General features: G+C 31.5%; 3 protein-coding genes and 3 non-coding genes across 6 annotated transcripts; 5 read left to right on the forward strand and 1 right to left on the reverse strand.

Moving 5' to 3' along the window:
• Window positions 1-7,746: 7,746 nt before the first annotated feature.
• On the reverse strand, window positions 7,747-10,061 carry LOC108208066 (mitochondrial import receptor subunit TOM20). The gene is made up of 6 exons (XM_017378545.2): window positions 9,878-10,061; window positions 9,507-9,585; window positions 9,235-9,404; window positions 9,091-9,138; window positions 8,789-8,851; window positions 7,747-8,138 (listed from the first exon to the last, which is right to left on the reverse strand). The coding sequence occupies exons 1-6, from the start codon at window positions 9,974-9,976 to the stop codon at window positions 8,016-8,018; spliced, it is 582 nt and encodes a 193-aa protein (XP_017234034.1). The 5' UTR covers window positions 9,977-10,061; the 3' UTR covers window positions 7,747-8,015.
• Window positions 10,062-16,191: 6,130 nt separating this feature from the next.
• LOC108205763 (large ribosomal subunit protein uL22y) lies at window positions 16,192-20,207 on the forward strand. Its single transcript, XM_017375823.2, has 7 exons — window positions 16,192-16,338; window positions 16,437-16,473; window positions 16,561-16,601; window positions 19,213-19,443; window positions 19,534-19,636; window positions 19,722-19,789; window positions 19,931-20,207. The coding sequence occupies exons 1-7, from the start codon at window positions 16,336-16,338 to the stop codon at window positions 19,997-19,999; spliced, it is 552 nt and encodes a 183-aa protein (XP_017231312.1). The 5' UTR covers window positions 16,192-16,335; the 3' UTR covers window positions 20,000-20,207.
• On the forward strand, window positions 16,777-16,908 carry LOC135150998 (small nucleolar RNA snoR74). The gene has a single exon (XR_010289451.1). It is a non-coding gene; the product is annotated as a small nucleolar RNA snoR74 (small nucleolar RNA).
• Window positions 17,967-18,097, forward strand: LOC135150997 (small nucleolar RNA snoR74). Its single transcript, XR_010289450.1, has one exon. It is a non-coding gene; the product is annotated as a small nucleolar RNA snoR74 (small nucleolar RNA).
• On the forward strand, window positions 18,592-18,722 carry LOC135151000 (small nucleolar RNA snoR74). The gene has a single exon (XR_010289453.1). It is a non-coding gene; the product is annotated as a small nucleolar RNA snoR74 (small nucleolar RNA).
• Window positions 20,208-21,234: 1,027 nt separating the features above from the next.
• On the forward strand, window positions 21,235-22,726 carry LOC108206380 (signal peptidase complex subunit 1-like). The gene is made up of 2 exons (XM_017376658.2): window positions 21,235-21,376; window positions 22,249-22,726. Exon 2 carries the CDS (start codon window positions 22,249-22,251, stop codon window positions 22,528-22,530), a length of 282 nt encoding a protein of 93 aa, XP_017232147.1. The 5' UTR covers window positions 21,235-21,376; the 3' UTR covers window positions 22,531-22,726.
• Window positions 22,727-25,907: the final 3,181 nt, after the last annotated feature.

Below are 25,907 nucleotides of genomic sequence, written 5' to 3' on the forward strand. Positions count from 1 at the left end.
CAATCTTAACTATTTACCAATTATGCAGAATGAGGATATTCATGTGACACTTCGAGTCAACCAGTTCGATCAATTCACCAACAAACTACATGTGGGCGACACATACATCATAACTAATGTAAAGGTTGTGCCAGCAGCAGATTCTTATAAACCGATACCTGGAAAAAATGCTCTGAATTTTCAGAGGAAGACAATAATCAAAAAAACTTTTGACAACAGCACCATACCAACATACAAATTCCACTGTTTACAGTTCGATCAAGCCAAAACAAGGGTTGGAAATATTATCAACCTCATCGGTACACTTCTCTAAATTGCCTATTACTATATTTAAGTTTATTTTAATAAATATTATTATAATCCATTATAAATCCCCAGTTCATTAATTTACAAGTACAGCACATTCCAATCTGATCAGTACAATGTATATAATGCATGAAAGAAATCCCACCATTATATCTGATTTAGTATAGTGTATCTCACCTTTATTGTAAATATCGATGCAATAGATGTGGCTGGAAAATTGATAGAATACACCGAGCTTCAAACAACTGGCTATGGCAGCGAGAAGATGGAGATCCTCCTTGAAAATCAGCGGTATATACCAATTTAAACTCACCTCTTTTGACTTGGATATAGAAATATCCTGCATAAAAATATTTTGTTAATTTTACAGGTCTGAAACTATCAAGATAACTTTGTGGGAAGACAAAGCAAAAACTTTCATTGCTGAAATATCCAACTACAGGAACTCACACACATATGTCATCGTGACAGGAACCCTCGCAAAGAACATTGGACGTAAGTTGCCAACAAAACTATGTTTAATATTTTTTATTCTTTCTGGTGATATTAATCTACAATCAATATTTAAATCCTGCCTAACGTAAAATCCCATTAAACAGGCCAATTTCTTCTATCAACCACAAGTTCAACCCAAATTTACTTCAACATAGAACATCCTGTAATAATGGATTTAAAAGAAACCTTGGAAGGAAGAAAAGTAGCTGGTGAAGACATCCCAAAAGCAGTTTCATACATACAAATAGGAGGACAAGACATACCAACTGATATAAAAGATATGACAATTGTCGAAATACTTGACGCCAAGCTTGAGGGCAATCTCAAAGTAAGTAAATTTCAGATTTAATTGATTTTATAATAATCTGAAAATCATGACCTCACTTTCGTCTGCTATTTACAGGATGTATTATGCCTAACCAAAGCGACAATAACAGAAATAATACCAAATTTTGGTTGGTATTACATAGCTTGCAACAACTGCTTCAAGAAGATGAAAGGGACAATTGAAAAAAAATATTGTGCTCAGTGTCCAAACCAACCAACAAAAACCACCTATGCATACATGGTCACTGTGAAGGTCAGAGATTCTACAGGATCTACCACATTTGTACTGTTTGACAAGCAGGCCAAAATCCTTACTGGTGTTCCGGTTCAACACATTCTTAACACTGACGAGGCAAGTTTCTAATTAATAAAATAGTGTGATACAAAAAACAAATTCTTCAACACTAACTTTCAATTTATTGTTTCATTTACAGGAAGCATCACCTTTCCAAATCCCAATCGCTGTAAATAATATTATTGGCAAAGAATGCATCTTTCAGTTGAAGTTGACAGCTCGAAACATTGATGACGGCCAATTCACAGTTATGAAGGTTACTGAGTCGAAGGCTGAGGCAGAAGTCGACCCAAATACATCCGACCACGAAAGAAAATCTCATCCGCCATCCATCACAACAAAACATACCAAAAAACGCAATGCAGGGACTGTTGACGAAGTGACAAAGAACACTGCAGGAACCAGCCACCACAAAAATAAGTCTATCAAACTTAGTGATGAAAATACCTGCAGCAAGAATGAAACTGGCACTGTTTCAGAAGAATAACCACAACCATCCTAAGATCTCCTCTATATGATAGTCGAAATAGGAATAATTTTTGGAAGATGCTTGACTTTATTCAATAACTCAAAGAAAGATTCACTTATTTTTGTTTAAGGCACTTCAATGAAACTGTTATTTGGCATTAATTTAAGCAGAAATCAAAGATATTCTTAGTCTCACTTGATTGTCTTAATTGAATGATAAAGTCTATGGATTTAAATAAACCACTGTTTTAAACATCTTCATATTTTGCCCCATCCATTTCGAGGACTAAAGCTTTTATTTTTTATTTTTATATAATATTAAACACATTTCATGAATTTATAATATCTATATATTAAGTGACTAGCAATATATAATCAATTATATTAGTTAAACCGTTCTTTTACTAGAAAAAGACACAAGACTTGAGAATAGCTCTAAATGCCATAAAACAAATGTTAATAATAATATTATTACAAGCGAATTTTTACATGTGTTTATTCCTAATAATAATCTCCTAATTTAATTTTTGTTTCTTTAGCTACTTTCCATACGCAAAAAAAAACTATTTTTAACAACACTATACAATATAATCCATATAACAAAAATTATTCGTACAACTTACATACAATTAGTTTTTTTTAGTGAAACAATATCCGTATGAATGTTACTTCCTCTTTATAATTTACACATTGTACACAATATTATATATACATCCCAACATTAATTTATGAGCTATTGAAATAATTATGTTATCCTTACAATAAAGTTAAATTGTGTATTACTATGTTAACAAAAAATAATATTCCAAGTTCAAACAAAATATTAAAACTTCATCCTCCACTTTAGATTCAAGTCTTTTCCAACAAGTATTAGAATTCTAATACATATATTATCCTATCCTTAATCAAATATGATTTCTTATCCGACAAGTATTAGAAATTCCAATACATGTATTAACCTATCCCGATCAAATATGATATACCTACATATATTGACAACCACGTGTCCAAACCCTTCTCCTAATGTAATTAGTAATAGCACCTCTAAATTCGGGCAAACTGCCTAGCTTAATGCAAAAAACTTTTATCACACACATATATATATATAGATAAACAACACACCTTTTTAACTCAAATACTCAACTACCTCTCTCCGGTAAAAGGTAAGCTTCTGCTTCAATATTATATGTTTATATGATATAATTTATACATGCATGATAATACAGATCTCACACATCTAACAAGATACATGAACACAGATTGTAATCAATACTTTATAAATTTGACACACCACCACAATCACAGGTATCTTGATCTCTTAAATATGTTTATCCTGACATACCACTTCCTTACAACAAAAAACATATTGTTTATTTCCCGCATGGTTAGGACATAATAATAATTGGCATATATCATTATTAACATGATCTATCAGTACAATAATATTCAATGTTTATGCAATATACTTTCAATTTTTAATAATTAGTGCAAATTTTCTTATTTCAGGTTTCATGATGGTTAGTCGATTACCAATATTTGCTATATTAATAATTCTAAAAAGGTTGGCATCATCGAGTTTTCAAGACTTCTTTTACTTCTTTATGACTTGGTCTGCTACACAATCAAGGAGTACAATAACAAATATGCTGAACTCTTACCCAATCACTGAATTGTACACATGGGGTAACATACACAACATGATTAATAGAGATATGTTCCTCTACTTTATAGACATTGCTGGATCGTTGCAAAATAAAGATGCTTTATTCTACAAATCATTCGGAATTGTTTTACAGAGAAATACGGGTGCCTACAATCAATTTAATGATGCTTATGAAACGCTCCTACTGCTGGCAAACAATGATCATAATTTATCAACCTTGGTTGTTAAGGTGTTGGATATATACTACTTTCCCAAGAAAAGAGACGATGCAATCGCTGACCTATCCCAAATGACCGACACCCCAGGGAAGGAAAAACAGATTACTCAAATGATACATTTTCTGAAGATAATTGTCAAAAATTTCGGCCAAGTTGAAATATTTACAGAGCTATTTGGACAGCCTATCTGCCAGCAACATAATTCTGCAAAACCTAAATATGTCCCGGATGGAATGGTGGTTCAACCATCGTGCATTAGTCATTATGAATGCCAACAGTGCAAGGCGGCGGTAATTGTAGCATGCTTTGCGGGGTTTGGAACATCGATAACTATATGATCTACAAAACATGTAATTATTTATACATTCCAACTGCACTTTAATTTTACACATGTTTGAACTTAGTCGGCTTTATACTTATTTTATATCATGCAGACAACAAAGTTCTTTACCATAGAATTATATATTACTTTTAACTTTTAATAACTTGCCTCTTATAAGACATAGCCATATTCACCATTCCTCTCAACAATACAATATTTAAATCTATTCCATCATTTAAGAACTATTCAAAATCAATAAGGTACGATTTGAGGCAAAGAACAATTTAAAACTCAGGTCACTTAATGACATATACACATGATCACTAACCTTAGAGCAAATCTCTTTGACCTTCGCATGTAGGAACTCTTTTCACCCAGCAGAATAAAATTATTATGCAATGTCACAAGGTAAAGATCAGCACCAATCACACTTCCAGAGGCCTAATTTGTATGCAACCAATCTATTTTTAGAGGTCAATTCCAAAAGATGGCGCAAAGAAATATTAAATTTAAAATTCACATAAATATAATACACCCAAACACCGCTTAACACCAGCATATAATAACACATAGCTTTCAAAACATGAAATAATTATTTACAATTTCATTTACTTTAGGCAAATCCTACTTTAGAGTTAAAATACAAAACCTGACAATTCTAACCAATAAACAGATCTCCTATCTCTTCACACTGCCTTTACTCCCCAATTTCAGTATTTCACTCTTGCCTACAATGTTATGTTATTATTGTTTAAACTAAACTTACTTTTACATGATTAACTTAATATGTAAATTTAATTCTTATGGCTTCACTTTTCTTATTCGAAAAACCAAATAAAATATATATCTGGTCATATATACATGTGGGGAAAACTCAACACACTTCTATGCACAGGTCAGAAAATCTAAAACATCAGCAACAAGAAAATATAACAATCACACACATGCACCCCTGAATATCAATTGCCTCTAATATCAATTGCCTCTAATATCAATCGCCTCCAAAAACAACACTTTAATCTGAGCATTTGTCAAATTATAAAACCCATTTACATTCTTGAACCTAGACATATATTTTAATTCAGAATGAGAATATGTCAATCCCGGTTAAAAATCACATCAAGAAAAGTTTAAGCATTTCATTTCTCTTATTCCTATTCATGAGAAACAATAAAGATATATAAAGCATTAATCATTGAATCCCTACAATTGGCAACCAAAATTAATAGGTATAGATTACACGGGAGCAACAAGTATAACAGCAAGTCAGATTTGACTAACCCATTCGTTTGATTATGATTCTGATCCTTCCGATATAGGTGTGATTCAGATACTTGGAGAAGGTTCAGACTTGAAATGTATGGACTACGGCTTGGTCGGTGTCTCTTCGTGTCTTAATTCTTTATTTACTATCTTAATGACTTAATTGGCACCATTTAATAATAACAAACATAAATAAATTTTCACCAAAAAAACAAACGCAAATATATTCTGAATACTAATAAATTTTACTTAATTAATAACAAAATATATTTATCGGGCCTAGAAAACTATTCCTTACTAACCAAATTCGCAAAAATTAATATTACAAAATTTGCATAGTGTGCCTTATACGTCTAAGATAGAACAAAAAAAAAATCTACCTAAATTACAATATAACATCGTAAAATGAATATATTTTTGGACATATTTATTTGTACATATTAAAATGTTATAATCTTATTTATCTTCAACAATATAGACATATTATTCATGTTTAAATTCAAATTTTTAACATATATATTATATATAAAGGTTAATAATTTAACATAAAAAATATTTATATTCAAGTATATATATAAATAATATACAAATATGCATTACATCATGCTATTGAATATTATTTTTATTAAAAACAAATATTTTAAATTAATTTACTCAAAGCTGTTAAATCACGAAAAACTTATATTTTGGATTCAATTCAACTAAAATTTAAGATAAAATTCTAAATTATACGAACATCATATAAAAATTATAACTTTTTACAACAGTTCTAATTTATAAACAAATCATAAGTTCAAACTTTATTTGATTGAAAATTACAATTTATTCTTTGTAAATAAATTTTTTAACACCATATAAAATATATTTAAAAATTCATAAATAATTAAAAAGCTCCCGTGCCTTGCACGGGCTATAAGCTAGTACTATTAAAGCTGAAATATTAAAAGTTTGGTCGGTCGGTACTTGGGCCTAATTATGGGCCTATCTATGCAAACAATTATCTATTTTAATCAAAACATGTTATCTTTTCTATATTTCTAACTAAAACCACTCAATTTTCTAAATTAACATTGAGCAACATATCAATTACCTTATTTAACTAAAACACATCATCTTTTTAGATTTTCTAACTAAAACTCTCATCTTCAAAAATAATACGGGCAACATAATATAAAAAGACAACATTATTATATATAGTTATAAATAAAATAATCAATGATATTTTTCAACTAAAATTAAAATTATTTTTAAATACTCTAATGACCTCACAATAATACCGAAACATTAAAAGTTTGGCCGATCGGTCGATATGTGAGCCGAGATACGGGTCTGTTTATATAACCAATTATTCTTTTTAACTGAAATGTATTATTTTTTTATATTTTCTAACTAAAATAACTCAATCTTCTAAAATAACATCGAGCAATATAGTAATTAATTTTTTAACTAAAACATATTATAAAATTAATTAAATTTATAATATATACTATAAAATAACAAATATATTAACCGCCCGTGCATTGCACGGGTTATAAGCTAGTATATATATATATATATATATATATATATATATATATATATATATATATATATATATATATATATATATATATATATATATATATATATATATATATATATATATATATATATATATATATATATATATATATATTTTGAATCACAGTAGATATATTTAAAATGATATGTTTTGAAATGGACGATATATTGAAAATGAATGTTTTTGAAAATCTCTTTCAAATTTATAAGATTTGGGTAATTATATTTAAATTTTAATGACTTTACATCAATTCTGTGATATTTACTTTAATTTCTTTGTAATCTACGTGAAATCTAATTTAATTATAATCTACTAAAATCCTTTTTTTAAAACTATCTAAAATCTATTAATTATTGTTATCATATCAAGGGCCATATGGAATGAAGTCCGGGACGGGGAAAATGAGAAGAAAAGAAAGGAATGATTAATTCTTTTACCCATTTGGTTTTGATTAAGGGAGAAAGTTTGTGTGATTAATCTTTATACTCAATTTTTTTAATATTATATAATTTGAAAGAGTCAAATATATTTATATTTGTAACAAAATAATTTATTTACATTATAATATTTTAATATAATTTATTATTTAACAATAATAATAATTTTTAAGATAAATTGACATGTGAATTATATCACAATTATATTTAATTAACAAGCCAAATTAAAAATTATTTTTAATTTTAAAAAATAATTAATATGATAATCTTTTTATTTTAATAATTTAAGAGATGAATTATAACACAAAACAAAAAAAAAAGTAAGGAAAGGGAACCTAATACTTACTTTGGGGGGGGATCCATTACTAAAATAAGGCAAAGGGAATAACTATTTTTACAAAACAAACAAGGGATATAAATTATAGATAAATCTGCGGCAGGTCTTAGCTTACAATGGATTAGACAACAAGATGACCAAAACATTGTGCCGCTCGTATAGGAACAACATTGTAAGGTTATGTAGATATTCACTATTAAGCTGGCATAAAATAAAGTCCAAAATAATAATCTAAATTATAGATATATCTAGGGCAGATCTTAGCTACCATGCTGGTACTGAACTAAACAGATGCGGATTCCACTTCAAGATATGAAGGCTTGTTATCTCGGATGAGGCGGAGGAACATTTGATTTAGCCATTGCAACCCATGAAACAATTCCAACAACAAGGATAACCCATCCACATATGTCATAGATTAAATCACTGTTTAATTTCTCCGAGTCCTGAGGTATAAGAACCACACATATATCAACTTTAGAAATCAAACAAAAGTTTAGAGTAATGAAAACAATTTAGCATACAGGGGAGTTAAACTGACAGGAACTCCCAACCACAAGTTGAAATAAGTTGACGGAACAAGAACCATCATAGAAAATAGGGGACCATATGTACAAGTAACCATGATATTGATTAATCAGGCCTATAAGATACTCTCTCTGTATACATTACTTTTTGGTACGCTTTTTAAGACTCCTATAGTTTCATAATATTTTTCTTTTTTTCTAAATTTTTAAACTTTCATTCAATAAATTATATTCAAAAAAAACACTATGAAAATATATTTTATAGGAGTCTAGAAATGCGTGTAAATGGTAAGCGTATACAACATCTTGGGACGGATGGGATGGAGGGAGTAGCAAACTATTACTAAGAAGCAAAAGATAATGTTACAGCCAATGAAACTACTATGTTCGAATATAATCATAATCATACATCGACTCCAAGCACGAATAAGTAAGTCAATGAGATAGAAAATGCTTCAGCAATTTTTCAATGAGTGTGTCCAGCAAATAAGGAATTTTTTTAAAGCTCCTACTGTATATTCTGTTGTTGTTAAGAAGGCGACTAGAAAGGAGCACTTGAAATAACAAACCTTTGCATTAGGAGGACCTCCGGTGTTCATCTGCTTCTGTATCTGCATGTGCAATTCTGGTGCCTAAGAGATGACATGGCATTAAAATTAAGCAATAATTAAAAGATGTAATGATATACTTATATTAATTAAATACAACAAGCCAAAAAAACCAAAGATGAGATGTAACTGTTATTGGCAAACTACGTAATTTCTCCCAAACAAATGCTTACTCAGAAGTCAGAAGAGCTACCTTACTAAATATTGAGATCAAAGGACTAGTTATGCAAGAATATCAAGTAAAACTAACAGATACACACTACCTTGTCAGTGGCTTCCAAGGACTTCCGATATAGTTCATTTCCTGGACTCTGAACAAATGAAAGAGTGGAAAGGATGTCAAGCTCTGGTAGAATAAAATCAACAGGATCATAACAGAGTATAAAAAACATAAATAGAAGTGATACCTCCGTCAGGGCTTTCTCAAAACAATCACGTGCCTTTTTAAAATAAATCTCAGCATCACGGATATCAGGAGTCAGAATTCCTTGATTAGTAAATGCATTCCCCAAGCACCACAAAGTATCATGCTTGCTGGGATTGATTACCAGTGCCTCCTCAAATTTCGAAACAGCATCTGCCAAGTTTGGCCGCAATGCAAAAAAAAAAAAAGCAATACCTTAACAAATAGCTTATCAAATTACCACAAGTTACAGCCAAAAAAGTTTACAAAGAATACCGCTAAGCATCCGCTTTGAATCGTTCAAAGTTCCAAACTGAGAAATTTCGACTAGTGCTCCTCCCCATCTAGTTAAATTCTACAAAAGCACATATATTTACCTCCCAACTCAAAACCCAATCACAATAACTAAATTCAAAACCAGAGTACAAACCAAGCAAACCACCCAAAAAAGAGGTATAAATTTATAATAATCCAACTAATTTAATGATCAACTACTTAGCATTATGACAAAATCTCAAAAGAGTTGTCAAGATACAGACTATCCATCATGGGTCTCAAAGATGAAGCCAGAAAAACAAATTAATACCAATGTATTATGTGTGTATATATATGAGAATAACTAAGCAGGGGGAGACAGGGGTACTAACATCAGCGTCGTTAGGGTTCTTGATGTAATGGGCTTCAGCATTCAAGCGAGTCCGCTCATATAAGATGAGGCGTTCAAGTTCAGCCGGAGAGGGTTCCATAACTCGATCTTTCTTTGTATTTTAGTAGCAATATAAACCCTTGGTGACTGGCCCGGGTTTTCAACGAGACGGTGGACGACAAGTATACGTACAAATTCTAGTCGTGTATAGCTTGGGTGGACCAATTCTCAAGTTTCTACTTTACCTGTTTTTATTAAATTAAATTGATATTTTTCATACTTGGCAAAAAAAATTGATACTTTTCATTTTTGTGATTTTGGTTTCTAGTTTTTTTTAAGTGAGGAATGTCTTTATTGATAATTAATATAATTATTTTTTATACTTTGCGGAGTGATATAGGCTGGTTTATTTAATAAAAATTATAATATTAAAACTGAAGTTGTTTTTCATACACCTCTCAATTGGTGATGTTACTAATATTTTTTTAATATCAAAAATTAATACAATGTTGCTAATAGTTTTTGCAAAATTTATTTTTATTAATCATTTTTAATTATTTAGTTGATTTTGATGCATAGTATAATTGGGGATGGTTATTAATCTTTTCAGCGAAATGACTCGGTATTAATTATGGCTCATACAATGAGGAACCTCTTGTTATTCTCATCTCTGCCTATCGCAACCAACAAATCACCTTAGAAGAGCTTAACTCTACTCTCGCGAGAGGAGAGGGGGGACCACTTGTAAATCCCTTTATAATGGTTGAAAAAATAATAATACGCTTTCTTAAAATTCTTGAATTATCATTATTTAGACCTGTCAACGACTCAACAACAATCTTCACTTTGAACCTTATGTAAATCATTTTTAGCAAACCAAATTTCTCTTTTATTTTTCAACAAAATGATTAACTATGACATACTTCAAATTTGTTGCTGGTAAATAATAATCCAGGATCAAATTCAATATATTTCATTGTGTTCTTGAGTTAAAGTGATAATATGCTTGTCCTTTTGTTTTGTTCATGATCATCGGAGTATGTAAGTCTTTTGAAGGCATTTCAAAGCTACCACTGTCGTGGCTACTCTTCCGTTCATTTTTCTTACAGATACATTTTTTTCTTCTTCGTAATGGGCTTGTCTTTTCACATAAGATACTCAAGAACACAGATCATTATTTGAAGCCTCAATTCTTATCCATATTTGATTTGTTTTAATCTTAAAAACTCTTTTTTGCTTTATTGTTTTTTCAAACTCCATATCTTCATCACTTTCATTTCCACTATCGTATACATCTTTTCACCCTTGCTCTCGTTCCAATTTCCAATCACTCTTGTTCTCCCCATTGCCCTTGTTCTGATCATTCTTAGTATCACAATTAACATTGTCAACGTTCACATTTTCATCACAAACAACATTATTTGTGTTTAAAGAATTCACATTCTCATCATTACCGGATTGTGAAGCGTGAAGCATGAAACATGACTTGTATATACAATTGCACGAGCACACACACTACCATCACTCATTACAAATTTGTAATCAACTAATTTGATGAAATAAAAATAACTTCCAATTTGAGGATTCCAATTATCTTCATGAACTTAACATCGAGAAGAGATAATGAGAAGGAAAAATATCATTTCGAATTATATAAATACAACACTTTTGAATTATATAAATATCATTTTGAGTAAAAAGTCTTTGAAAACGTGGCCTACTTGTAACATCTGGGATTATCCGTGTAATTATTTGGATGATTAATGAATATTATATGAATTTCTATGAGTTAATTGGTTCCTGTTCCATTAATTTAGTTACGTATTTTTGATTAAATTTGAGGAATATCAATTTTTATATGCTCAGCACAAAATATAGTTTATTTAGATATTTTCGTATCGATTTATGTATTGTCGTATGATTTTATATTTGATTTCTGGAATTAATTACGTATATTATATTTAATTATTAATTATTTTGATTTTACGAAAACCGTCAACCTGTTACGGTACCGAGATTTTACTTCCCGAAAATTTCAACAAAATTCACCTTTAGCCTAATTTGAATATTCCGGACACTTTTCATGTTTTGACTTTTTCGATCCGGAGTACGGTTTGTTCCGGAGCCGGTCCGGCGGAGCTTTTCGGTATTTTAAATTATTGATAATTATCTGGTTGTCTCGAAAAACGTGAAACTAGATATTTTGACTCATCCTTATCTTGTAATAATTGCAGTGGGACCCGCATACTAATGACTGATTAAAAAGCCCCGTTTTGATAGTTATCTCGAAAACCGGTACCGATTGGACCTGTTTTATTAATATAAAGCTATTAAACATTGTATTTTCGTGTCATATATGATCCAAAGGGGTATTAATTTTCATAAATATAAATAACCCTAACCTCACTTTATTTCATTTGGGAAATCACAATATCAGTAAAACCGGGTTTATCGAGAGAGTGTTCTTCGCGTTCTTGGATTCAAACAAAGATTTGGTAGTGTTATCGGACTCGGATTTTAGCGATTAAGCACTCAAATCGAAGGTTTTGAGGAGTAGAATCTGATTCTAGCATCAAAAACATTCAGAGATTATCAGGTGAGAATCGATTTAAGGTTTTTAATTCGAGGTAATTTAATTCGAATTAGGGCTTTTTGATTTAGAAGTTATTGATGTGTTTTGAGGATTGTATGTTGTAGAGAATTGAATTGTGAGCATTTCCATATATCGTATGCTTGATTTGGAGTCCAATAACGTGTCCAAACTTGGGTTTAATTATTCGATTTATAGATTATGGTTTATGTATGGGTTTGAATATTTTCAATTGGAAATTGGGACTTTGCAATACAGTGATTCTGGATAGTTTTTGAGGTTCTCAACTCGTTTGCCTGGATTAGAGGAGTCGTTTTATGTATATATTAGTTGTGTTGGAGTCGGAAATCAAGCTCGACGGGAATCGGAAGAACTCGCCGGCGACGGCGAGTTTCTTTTCGATTTTCCGGTTCGATGCCGCCTCCGTTCGCGATTCTGACAGTAGGGATGAGTTCCTGGTGTTGTGTTCTTGCATTCTGGAGTTGATGGTAGCCGCAGGTGGCCGGAAACGCCGTCTCCGGCGAGATTAACTCGGCCGCCGGCGAAAAATTGCAGTTAGGTACCTCAGCTTTTGAAGATGATGAAGCTGAGGTACCGAGGTTTCAAATTTTATGTTTCAGCTCCTGAAACTTCGATATGTTACAGTTTACACCCCGTGTGTAAAAGTTTCAAAACTTTACAAATAAAACCTTTTCATTTATTTTTTTCAAAAATATATTTTAATTAATTATTTTAATTTCAAAAATAGTTTTTAATTATTTATTAATTCAAAAATAATTCTGATTTAATTTATTAATTAATTTTAATTAGTAATTAATTATTATAATTAGTCAATTAATTTAAATATTAATTGATTAATTGTTTTAATTAATTATTAATTAATTTTAATTGATTTATTAATTAGATTTAATTATTTTAAATGATTTTAAAATTCCGAAAAATAGTTTCGAGCTTTGAAATATTATTCTAAAATATGTTTGAAGCTCGTTAATTAATTTCAAATGATTTCGGACTTGATTTCGAGTATCCAAAAATTGATTATTTATTTATAAAATGATTCTTTGACCCGTTTTAATTCCGAAAAATGTTCTAAAATCCATATCAAATGCCAGAAAACTCCTTTTGACTTCAAACCTTCTTTGAAAAATAAATTTCATTGAATATCTTCTGTGATACGTGTTATGGCATATCTGATTGATGTGTTACGTGTCTACATGAACGTTATAGGATTGTTTTGACATATCTTTTGATCCGTAAGTCGGATTTAAATGAAACGAAGGGTAGTTAGGAACTCGTTGCGAAGGTGTGATAATAAGAATAGTATGAGATCATATATTGATAAAGAATTGTTGTGATTAGCAGAAGAAGCGAGACGTAGGAAGGGAAAGCAAGTGGTGATAGAGTAGTATAGCGAGCAAGCGTAGTTGAAACTTGAGATCAGCTATATAAGGCAAGTTCCCTCAGACTTTCCTTCAATTATATGTTGTATCTGTTGTGATTATTTAGTGAACTCTCTGATGAAGTCCTGTGACCAATTGAATTATTGCATGGATTATTTATCCGATTGATCCTTGAACCTTCAACCAGACTTCTTGAATTATATTATGGATTACTTACTTTATTGATTCTTGAACCTATGACCAGATTCTTTGATACCTGCTACGAAACCTATTTCAATTGTAAACCTTCAAATTTTAGAACTTCTAAATGATTACCATACGAACCTAATTTCATTTCAAGAACATACCCTCGATACCTTAACCAGTTACCAGTTACACCTCCTTCAGACCTTAACCACTTGATCAACACCAAATAACGTTTGTTATGACATATATCTTACAGTTGCTTGATTCTTTCCATAAACTCAAGTTTCTTGACCTTAAAAGTATTCATTTATATTTGGATCATGTTTGTGAACCTAGAACCCTCCTTCATATAAACACTAAACTTTGATATACTTTGTCATCCAATCATGCGCTATCTGATTCTTTGATAAACCCTGAAGTTGTCCTCATTTCTCTTCTGAAATACATCTGAGACACTTTGAATAGTAGTCTGCTTCTGCTTTAAAATTTATTTATGATGTTGATGTTTCTATTTTATTGAATAATATTGTTGATCATCTTGATTGTGATAGAATTGGATAGTTTTCTAAACTTGGACCAAATGAATGGTCAGACCAGATGAGTGGTCGCTTTAGGCCAATGTGTGCCTTGGATCCAGTAAACGAGCATGGTGGGACCTGCTCGGGGTTAGTGTCTGACTGATCAGCAGCCTAACCTTTGATTTTTAAAAATAAATTTAATATCCAATTCTAATCGTACTTTAAAAACAAATCTTGGTATTGATATTGATTCCCTTAGACACTGGTTTCCTTCAGCTTATGATTAATATTTTTAAATTGATATTGTTATACTTGCTGAGCTGGTTAGCTCACTCTTGCGGTATTTTATGTTCTTTCCAGTGAAGGCAGAGAAGGTTGGTAACGATGACCCTCAGGCTAGTGGTAAGGCCAGGATTCCAGGCTAGGAAAGGAAGAGAGCTATCAGCGGCACCTGGCTTTTTATATATATGTACTAGTTTGAATAACAATACACAAATGATGTGTAAGCTTGTAAGAATTAAGTTTATATTTTGGGATTGGGTTTGTAATAATTAAAGTTATGCTGTGGCTTGTTTTATACTTTAACCTGTTGCGATCCATGGACAGCTAAGGGTCACTGCATATATTATATTAATTACAGGTTTATGTTATGTTGTGGACCCCAAACTTCTGACCCGGGTTTGGAGGGCGCCACACTACTACTTAATTTCTCCATGTATTATGAACTTACAATTAAGCTATTATCTCCATTTGTTCTCACACTATCTAAATTCGCAAAGATTAATCCATATTAGTAAAAGGGTTTGTCTGGTGTGTGCCCATGGGCACATGCTAAGCACTAACATTTATAAAATTTGAGAGTTTTGATTGGTGTGGTTGTTGCAACTGCAAAAGGGTCCACCATTATTAAAGAAGGCAAACCAATAGAAACCATCTAAATTTATCAATTTTGGTGCATGGGCACATCATAGAAAAATCGTTAGTAAAATTTAGACTAAGAGAGGTGTATTCAATTATAATTTTAAAGTTTTTTTTCATTTATGAAATCTAAGTGTATTCAATTGGGATTTTAAAAGATGTATCCAAATTATAAAGTATTTAATTAGAATTCTAAATTAATCAACAAAATCTGTTTTGATTCAATCAAGGCTTTAAATCATACTTAAAATTCAACTATATTTAATTGAGATTATTTAAAATTCATTAAAATATGCTGTTATTCAGATTTGATGAATTTTTTTGGATTTATTAAAATGATGAATTTTATTGAATTTTTCTGTGAATTTTAACTTTTTTGGAAATATATATCAACCATGGAACATTTTATTTAGAATCGGCATAAAATTTGAATTAAATACAATCCTTTAAAATTAATAATGTATTTATTAAAATCTAAGTTGAATACACCATTAAATATAATATAGAAATTTCTCTAGGAAAAGAATATAATATTAGAATTTAAAATTCACGTACCTATAGAAAACTTAAAATTGTGCACGCACCTGTACCGAAAACGACATCAAATTCAAGGATAGAAAGAATTATTTCCTCTTTATTATACTCCATCAACAAATAAAAATCTCATTTACAAACAAAAACAAACAAAGCTGTGTTAACAACAGAGTTGGGCAAGCCCACATAGATTGTTAAAACAACGGCCCATCTCCGTCGAAACCCGCACTAGTTTTTAGGGTTTTATCAAAACCTCGTGCGCCGCTTCTATATATTGCCAAAGCTTCTCTGCAGAACCTCAACTTAGCTAGCCATGGTAATCCCCTGCAACCCATTACAAACTTACATGTACAGTTGTCTCTGTTTGCACTCTTTTCTTGTTTTCTCATTACAATCTGTTTGTTGATTATGTAGGTTAAGTACTCCAAGGAACCCGATAACCCCACTAAATGTAAGCTTAATCAATCTTAACTACATACATACTCTGCATGTAGTTACGTTAATTAGATTTTTAATTTTACTTGGTTTTCATTTTCAGCCTGCAAGGCCAGGGGTGAGGGTCTTCGCTGCCATTTCAAGGTACTTTAAATCTCTAGACTGTTGTGCTTTTTGTTGATATTTATGTTGATTGAAGTTCTATGATAGATTGTAATGAAAATTTTGATTATTGTTGTGATGGAGTTTGTCATTTTTGATTAATTCTGTTTACCTGTTATGTGAGATTTAGTTTGTATAGATTTTGAAAAACCTGATGAAAAAAGCAGTGCCCCATTACCTATTGTGAATGGGACACTCGTTAAATTCAGGAATAATGACTCGTGAATCGTTCTTGGGTGAACCTCTGTTATATTTAGTGGCTGAAGGTTCAGTTAATGATTCAACATTGTTTATTGGAACAGATATTGACTATTGATTTTGTTCATTTGTGTGCAAGACTGCTGTTGAAAATGAAATGTTTTAACTGTTATCAGCTGATTTCACTTTGTAATTACTAGTTGGTTTGACATTAGGCTATAAATTTATGTGAAATAGTTTTCTAATTTATGCCTGCGCCTTGTATCATTGTTGTTAGTTTTATAACTTAAGCAGTGGATTGTTAATTGCACACAAATGTTCTAAAAAATGCTTCTAAAACAACCAAGAATTACCCGCTGGCCATACTACATCTAGTCATCTGTAACTTAAATGTTATTGAGCTATGTTGATGTCTGATCATTTTCATTGTTATATTCATTAGCATTGAGATTATTCTGATTTTCCCCCTAATAATCTTTGAACATTCTGTTTGGAAAAATGCTTGTAAACAGGGCCGTCTGGGGAAATTTCAGGGCCCTGTGCTAAAATATGAATTAGGCCTCAAATAATAAAAAAAAGATGTATATTACAAAAATAAATAAATAATAAAAATATTATTTTTTTATAAAATTAAAACAGGTTACTTAAAATAAGATAAATAATATTATTAAATAATCAATAATTATAATTTTAAACAAAACTATTATATGAATTTATTTGAGATATATCTATATTTCATTGAAAAGAATGAAATTTATAGTACATATGAAAAAAAAATATCATATCTAAAAAACATTATGAAAACATTTAATAAAAGAGTAATTATTATATAAAAAATAAAGATACAACACAAAAGAATTTAAAATGCAAATAAACATAATAAACTAATCAAGATTATGTAATTATTTATCTACAAATAAACAGAATTAAAATAAATATATACTTTTCAATTTTCAATTTCATTCTCTAAATTTATTTTTATTAAATAAAACACCGATTTCTAAATTTTGAGGCCCCTATAATTTTGAGGCCCTGTGCCGTCGCCCACCTTGCACGCCTCAAAAACCGGCCCTGATTGTAAAATATCTTTATATATCAGTTGAATGGAAGAAAGAGGGGTATCTTGTTGGTGTTTTGTAAATCCTGATGAAAAAAGCAGTGCCCCATTACCGCAGTGAATGGGACACTCGTTAAATTCAGGAAAAGCAACTCGTGAATCGTTCTTGGGTGAACCTCTGTTATATTAAGTTGCTGAAGGTTCAGTAAATGATTCAACACTTGTTTTTCTTGACAATGATTGTTTATTAACTGTGTTCTATCTGTGAATTGATTTCTGTCAGTAGTAAAATGTCTGAACTGTTATCAGATGAATTCACTTTTAATGATTGCTTTAACTTAAAGGATAAAGCTATAAATTTATTAATACCTGTTTCCTAATTATGTCTGCTTCTTGTATTGCCGGTTTTGGTCTCATCACTTGATTAGTGAATTGTTAATTGCACACCAATATTGTAAACAACTGTTATTTAACAACTCATAATTGCTTGCTGATTATATGACATTCAGTCATCAACAAGTGGGGTAATTTCAATGTTATTGAGCAATGTTGATGTGATCTTATCATTTTCACTGTTATATTTAGGAGCATTATGATTACTCCAATATATTGTTCTTAAAAATCTTTATGTTTTTAGTTTATAAAAACTTCTTATATTAGTGGAATGAGAGAGATGGAGAGGGTTATTTTGTTGCATGTGTTTTCTAAAACCTGATGAAAAAAGCAGTGCCCCATTACCTCTGTGAATGCGACACTCGTTAAATTCAGGAAAATTGACTCGTGAATCGTTCTTGGGTGAACCTCTGTTATAAAAAGTGGCTGAAGGTTCAGTAAATGATTCAACATTTGTATTTCTGGACAATAATATACCATTACTAAATCCATGACTTGGCTTCCGTCAGTTATAGAAAGTTTCAACCATTATCAGCTGATTTCACTTTGTAATTACTCTTGTTTGACATCAGGCTATAATTTTATTTTAGGTAGTTGCCTAATTTATGTCTGCCTCTTGTTTCATAGTTCGTTTTATTACTTGAGTCTTGAGTAGTGGATTGTTACAAATGCACATAAACACCGTAACATAAGCTATTCAAACAACCAATAATTGCTTGTGAGTTGTTTGTCTGTGACATCCAGTCATCTGTATTTTTTGTTATTTTAATATCGGTGAGCAATGTTGACATTATCCAATTATTCTTGCTATTATTTAAAAAACAATGTGTTTATGAGATTAATTTTTCTAAAATTCTTCCAATATCTTTAGATTCATTAAAATGTAAAGTTCATTATATTTTGCTTTAAAAAATTATTTATGTTTGCATCTAACTCTCTTTGTAGAACACAAGGGAGACAGCGCATGCCATTAGGAAGTTGCCACTAATCAAGGCAAAGAGGTATTTGGAGGATGTTCTGATTCACAAGCAGGCCATTCCTTTTACTCGGTTTTGTCGTGGTGTTGGGCGAACTGCTCAGGCAAAGAATAGACATTCCAATGGACAGGGACGTTGGCCTGCAAAATCTGCAAAGTTTATACTTGATCTACTCAAGAATGCTGAGAGCAATGCCGAGGTATCCTCTATTTCTTCTTAAGATCAAGTCACTTGTTTTTAAAACTTTTTGCTGTTATGTTGCTGAGATTTTTACTGGTTTTTGGGCCAGGTGAAAGGTCTGGATATCGATTCGCTTTTCATATCCCACATTCAGGTGAACCAGGCTCAAAAACAGAGGCGTCGAACATACCGTGCTCATGGAAGGATTAACCGTAAGTTTGGCAATTTGTTAATGCATTGCTGTCATAAGTCATGCATACCATAGATGGTAATTTTTAATTTATGTTTTTTTTGCAGCTTACATGTCATCACCTTGCCATATTGAGTTGACTTTGTCCGAAAAAGAAGAACCTGTGAAAAAGGAGGTAATGAAAGTTGCTTTGTATCTTTATATGTTAAGAAAGATACTATGACCTACTGGCAAACTGTGAACTATGTGATAATATTATGTACTTGATTTGGCACTTGTTCTGATCTCTGAACTACTTGTATTTGAAAATTTTCAGCCGGAGACCCAATTGGCCAGCGGCAAGTCTAGGAAATCTCAAGCTCTGCGTAGTGGTGCATCCTCTTGATTGGAAAGAGTTTAGCTAGAACTAGTTAATGTCCCTTGTGTGTTCAATTGACCTTGGAAAACTTGATTTTGTCATAATGCTTAATGAATATGTTATGTTACCCTGTAAAACTTGTTTGGAGTTGATTCTGAGTTTTGAAAAATCTCTTGAAGAACCTCATATATTTGTAGATCTTCCAATGTTACTCGTTTGGGTAATTCTTTTATTACTTGGTTCTTATAGACTATAGTAGTCCGCACATTTGGCCAAAAATGAAACTCTAGACAAAAAAAGTTTATTATCTATATGCAGGACATCCCGTTTAGACCATAGAACTTTAATGTTCGACTTTCGAGATACCCGAAATTAAACACTATCACGATTAAGAGATAAAATTAAAACATGATTAAAAAGCATTTTTTGATTAAAAACTTCTTTTATAAGGTAAACTCAATTAAATTGAGAACGAAACTAATATAAAATCCAATCAAAGGGAATGTCAATGGTTACCAGTAAACATTTACGATCATATATATATATGATTGATTTGATAGAGAGATGGATAAGTTTAAATATTTTTATTTGTATTCTTATATTTTTATGTTTTTTTTATGCTTATAATATTGAAGAACAACACTCACTCCCTTTTTTCTAATACCATGATCATAAAATTCCGAAATCAGAATTAATCGGTAGGTGATGATTAGGATTAATCGCGTGATCGAGGATTAATCAAATTAAAAATTAAATATTTGATATTGTGATAATAATATTGACTATATTTATTTTAATTTATCATATAATATATTTTTAAAAAATTTATAATTATTAATCGAAATTTAAAAATTCGGAAAAACATCTTGCACATTAATGGGCCGAATCAGGACCATGGTAATATCTATAATTTTTTTTATATAGTACTCCCTCCGTCCCTATTTATCTGTCCACTTTGGAAGTAAAAATTTGTCCCTATTTATCTGTCCATTTATACTTTCAAAACTAATTTAATGATAGTTTTTCAAATATATCTTCATAATTTCAATTTTCAAGGCTTGACTTATTTAAAACTTGGTTGAATTCATGTTTTCAAGACATAAAGTAGGGGTATTCCATCATTTTCAAGATATTAATTAGAGGTATTTAATGAAAAAGTTCATACAATCAAGGACACCTTGGTATGTGTTTTTTTTTCCAAAATGGACAGATAAAAAGGGACGGAGGGAGTATTAAACTAAGATTTTTATTTTATTTTTTTTAGCTATTTAGGGGTTAACAACTTAAAGCCTTGGTGTTGGTAGTCGGAGTCAAAAGGACAGTAAACGCAAACGTAGTTCGGGCAATTTGGGGATCTATCTATCTTCATTGTCTTCTTTCTTTCAATTGTAACTGCAACTACTGGTATCTCATCTCTCTCTTTCTTTTCATTCTTCTCTTTGTTTTAGCTACTCTGTAATTATTTTATTATCAATCTACTTTTTTTGGATCTGCAATACATTTTTGCTGCTCAATTTCATTTCGATAGGGTTTACATGTATGTGTTTCTAATTGGAACCGATTAGAATTTGGATTGTTTATCTTACATGTGCTCAGCCTTTCTACCGTTATGAATCTGATGCTACGGACATCTAGAGGATGTGAAATCTCTTGTTGTGGAATATCGTAGAAATTTGTGTTTTTTTGTTCTTTTTCTATTAAATCGTATGATATGCGGAATACTGTATATGATTTGTGGAAATGGATTCTTGATTTTCTTGGAGATTGAATGGACATGAAACACACACTAGTCTGTAGTCTAAACTTGCGGGGATGTAGTGTATGTAGGTTGTAATGTGTATCAGGAATATGTCTCTATTTTTGTATGCCAAATTACACATTTAGCATCTATGGTGGAAATCAATTCAGGCACAGGCGTATTGAACATGTTATTAGTCCAATGTTATTAGTCCAACTTAAGTCTTTAATAGGGGCGATCGGTCATAGTGAACTACTGGTCTCTCTTCCCTACGTGATATTTGTGTATCTGTGTGGCATTGTTAGGCTTAAGTCATAATCAGCTTGATTTACTAAACTTCTTGACTGTCGGATGAAATATGTAATAGAGTTGAATTTGGTTTAGGCATTTTTTCTGATTTTTTTGCTCATCATGTAAATCTGGACTTTTTGATTTAATGTATTGGCTTTCCATCAGAATGAAGTGATACTTGAACATCATTTGAGAAGTTTAATGCACGATTATTACCTTCTTCTTATATTACCTTGTTTGCTGATAGATGGATTGGCAAGGGCAAAAACTCGCAGAGCAGCTGATGCAGATAATTTTGGTGGCGTTTGCAGTGGTGGCATTTTTTACAGGCTATGTTTTGGGCTCCTTTCAAATGATGCTACTTATATATGCTGGCGGAGTTGTTCTGACTACTCTTATCACCGTGCCCAATTGGCCGTTCTTCAACCGCCACCCTCTCAAATGGTTGGATCCTAGTGTTGCTGAAAAGCATCCCAAGCCGCAAGCTGCTGCTGCTACTACTTCGAAAAAGAAGGGCTCAAAGAAGTAGATAACTCACAAATTGTTATGCCAGGCATTGCCTCGATGTTAGATGGGTTGTATTAGTACTTGTACCTTTGGCCTTTTTCTCTAAAGAATATGCTTTTGATCGGATGGCAGTACGATATTCATATTAGCTTTAATTATGGGCACTTAATTGCCCATATTTTACACAATTGCTCTAATGAAATACAACTGTTCTTCTATGACTAACCCTCCTAGCTTAGTAGTTTTTTGGGAGAAGCCAAATTTCTGGACTAAAACATATTCTTGTGTTGGATAAGGTGGAGTTCTCTCTACCTTGTTCCTTGATAGATTTTTGCGTGGAAGTGAGGTGATTGAGTGAGACTTAATTCCAGTCTGTTCACTTCAATTTTCATATATAATCAGTTTCTTTGTATGGGTTTATGTTCAAGTACAAGTGACAGGCTCCTGAATTGCTGATAACTATTTGAAATTGATATGATACCGAAATGTCCAAATTTTTGGCAGGGTAAAAAGTCTTTTCAGTTTATCAGATGGTGACTAGGCAAAAAGATTTGGCATGTTAAAAGAAACAAACCTCTCAGCAGAGTGGATTCATGAGGAGAAAACAAGGAGCATATCCCACAAATAATTGAAGATGTTCTGTTTGAAGATTTGCAAGGTTCTGATATCTGTGGCACTCTGGATTATGACAAACAGTCACCTTCTGGTTTCGGTTTTTGATGCTGACTTATAAAGCTTTGTTCCTAACAAATGACAAAACCAGTCGACTGCAAATACCCGGAAAAAGGTTAGAGAACTTGGTAAGGACACAAAGGACACACACTAGCACTAAACACATATGAATGTGTAAGTATAAAATATAAGCGCAAGAAGAAGTCAGGGTCTGGTTTCAATTTCCTCAGTATAATCGCACATAGTATGTTTAAGTTAACAACAGTTTATGTTTTGTGAACTGCGTAAATAATATTACGATCACTCTCAATCATATTATTGTGTTCTCAACAAGTATAAAAAACAATAGGTCTGTTGAAGAACTTGTTCATTTATAGCATGGAAGCTATACGCATAAAGCAAACTGTGCCTAGAGCCAGGAGTTTCCGGGAAGAAGGCTATACCAATAGAAGGATTTTCTTAAGGAGCTATCCGCTTCACTGGGGAGGAGATGACAGAAGCAAAGAACTGGAGAAGACTGCACCAGAAGGAGCAAATGAAGCAAAGAAACACCTGAAGAAGATAATTATATCCATCTTTAACTGGGGAGAAGAGAGGGTTATAATCTTCCGAAGGTACAAGAATAAGATCGTTGTTTACGTGATTTCTTGTCTTCCTGCTGGTTTTAAACCCCCTGCTATGATTTCAGCCAGATGAAATTTTCGACAGCTTTGTGTAAACACTCCTTCTATCCAACCCTGCACATATATAATAATAATGGACTTGTGATAATTCAAACTCTAGACCATTAGGTCAAAAAGCTCTCAAACCATGTTAAGTTATCAAACTCTCCTAAACCTCGGGCTTTAAGAGGTTCACTTACCATGTATCATGGTTGTGATAACAGAGGGAGTAAGAAACATTTTTCATTCGTCACTAAAGAGCAGCACTAGTTTGTTCCTGTCTACGAGTGTGACCTTGGATTGCTGTGTAAGTGTAACAAATCGATTGTCATCATAAATAATGTATTTAACAATCTCTCACAATAGTTGTGAGTAAATTTATCATATTAATATGAGTCTCCGTTCTGCCTAGATTCTGGTTTAAGCAACACTCTGCAGAACTTCTAGTAAAGAGTGAAGTGCTTCTTATGTAGTAGTACCTACGATTCAAAGTAAAATTATCACTTTCTTCAGGAAAAATAAATTGAGCCACCAATCTAAATAGTACCCCATAACAAAATACTATTAGCATAATTGCATAAAGTGGAGTACCTGTCATGGGCCGAATTCACCGTCCTTAAATATAAAGCCCACCATTGTCATGCCAGACCAACATTATTCAAATACAGAGCCCATTTAAAATGATAGTAGAACATGGTGATAATTTTGATCTACACATTGATTTTTTTTTTTTTTTTTGCTAAATCTATGACTATAAGTTCATTTAACGTGATTGAATTTAAATGAAAATAACTTTTGATGACATCTGCATTGGACATATGATGTTATAGTGATTAAAAATTTAAAATGTAAATTATAAAATAGAGGTAGCAGTGTGACGTTTAGGAGATAGTTGAAAAAGGGGGGAAACAAGAAAAATGGGGGGAAAGTACAAGGGATTTCCGTGAAATATGGATCTGTAAAATAAGTAAGAAAATGATTGTGTCATTTTTAAAATTGCGGTGAGAACATCAACACGTGGACACTTCCTGTACGATTCAATTTTTGTTGTTTGTTGCTGCTATTTTGTGTGAGCTGTTTGTGATGGTATTTTTTTGACAGGAAGCATTTTTTGATATTACGAATTTACTAGTAGTACCATAAATAAAATTTGTTCGAGGTGTGTGGGTGGCTTCAAATATCAAAATGACAGTGCTCCGTACTAGTGTTTATTATTATTTGTTTGTTTGTTTGTTTTGGCACACTTGAGATGGCCATATGTGCACAGTCCATGCATCTGGTGGGACTCACTTCCACATTGTCTTATTCCTAACACTTGCACACTGGTGTATAGTATTATAGTTATAATATCGAATTCGTTATATTGAATTTCAAATAAGATTACATTGAAGTAATTTTATAATACTTTGAAATCAAAATTCTGTTAAATTAGCTAGGGAAAAGTCAATATAAATTAATATTTTTAAAGGGAGGATTAAGATAAGTAAGAAAATTGATTATAAGTATGTATTTGGCCAATAACGAGTGCATTCTAAAAATTAATAAGAATCATCTTTTTCTTCTGCACACCAAACTTTTAATGAATAAAAATTTAGTAGCATCAAGTTGGAAATAAATTTAACCACGACTTGTTTTGAGATATTGAATTCAAATTAACAGGAAACTAAAAAGTTTGAAAGTGAAGAGGTGGGAGTTGAGAGATGACAATCAACATAATAATTAAATTCGTCTAATTGTGTTTGTTGCTCTCAAGGTGTACATAGCAATAAGTTGATGTAATCAAGGACAAACAAATTTGTCAAGTCATTGCTGACCACAAATTTAAATATTTGGATCTTATTTACATGCAAATTGCAATAATCAAGTTAGCGTGTAATCTTAGTGATTCATGGCTTTATCTGATGCTGATAAGTTTGACCTAATTTCTACAACTTCATTTTGATGAGTGGTCCTAACGGCACTACTAATTGATTTCCGAGTATTTAAATTAAGAAAAAAGAAGGTCAAAGGGGGTGAAGTGAAGAATAAAATAAGCAGACGAGTACAAGTAGGATCTCTTTTCATG

This window comes from Daucus carota, chromosome 2 (assembly GCF_001625215.2).
Source record: "Daucus carota subsp. sativus chromosome 2, DH1 v3.0, whole genome shotgun sequence".
NCBI classification, from domain to species: Eukaryota; Viridiplantae; Streptophyta; class Magnoliopsida; order Apiales; family Apiaceae; genus Daucus; species Daucus carota.

Coding starts and splice junctions, on each gene's coding strand:
- LOC108208066 (XM_017378545.2), bottom strand. CDS start 9,976: ATGGAACCCTCTCCGGCTGAACTTGAACGCCTCATCTTATATGAGCGG. Junction 9,405..9,506: donor TTCAAAGCGGATGCTTAGCG/GTATTCTTTGTA, acceptor CAAACTTGGCAG/ATGCTGTTTCGAAATTTGAG. Junction 8,852..9,090: donor CCTTGGAAGCCACTGACAAG/GTAGTGTGTATC, acceptor GTCATCTCTTAG/GCACCAGAATTGCACATGCA.
- LOC108205763 (XM_017375823.2), top strand. Junction 16,474..16,560: donor ACCCGATAACCCCACTAAAT/GTAAGCTTAATC, acceptor TTTCATTTTCAG/CCTGCAAGGCCAGGGGTGAG. Junction 19,444..19,533: donor ATGCTGAGAGCAATGCCGAG/GTATCCTCTATT, acceptor TTTTTGGGCCAG/GTGAAAGGTCTGGATATCGA.
- LOC108206380 (XM_017376658.2), top strand. CDS start 22,249: ATGGATTGGCAAGGGCAAAAACTCGCAGAGCAGCTGATGCAGATAATT.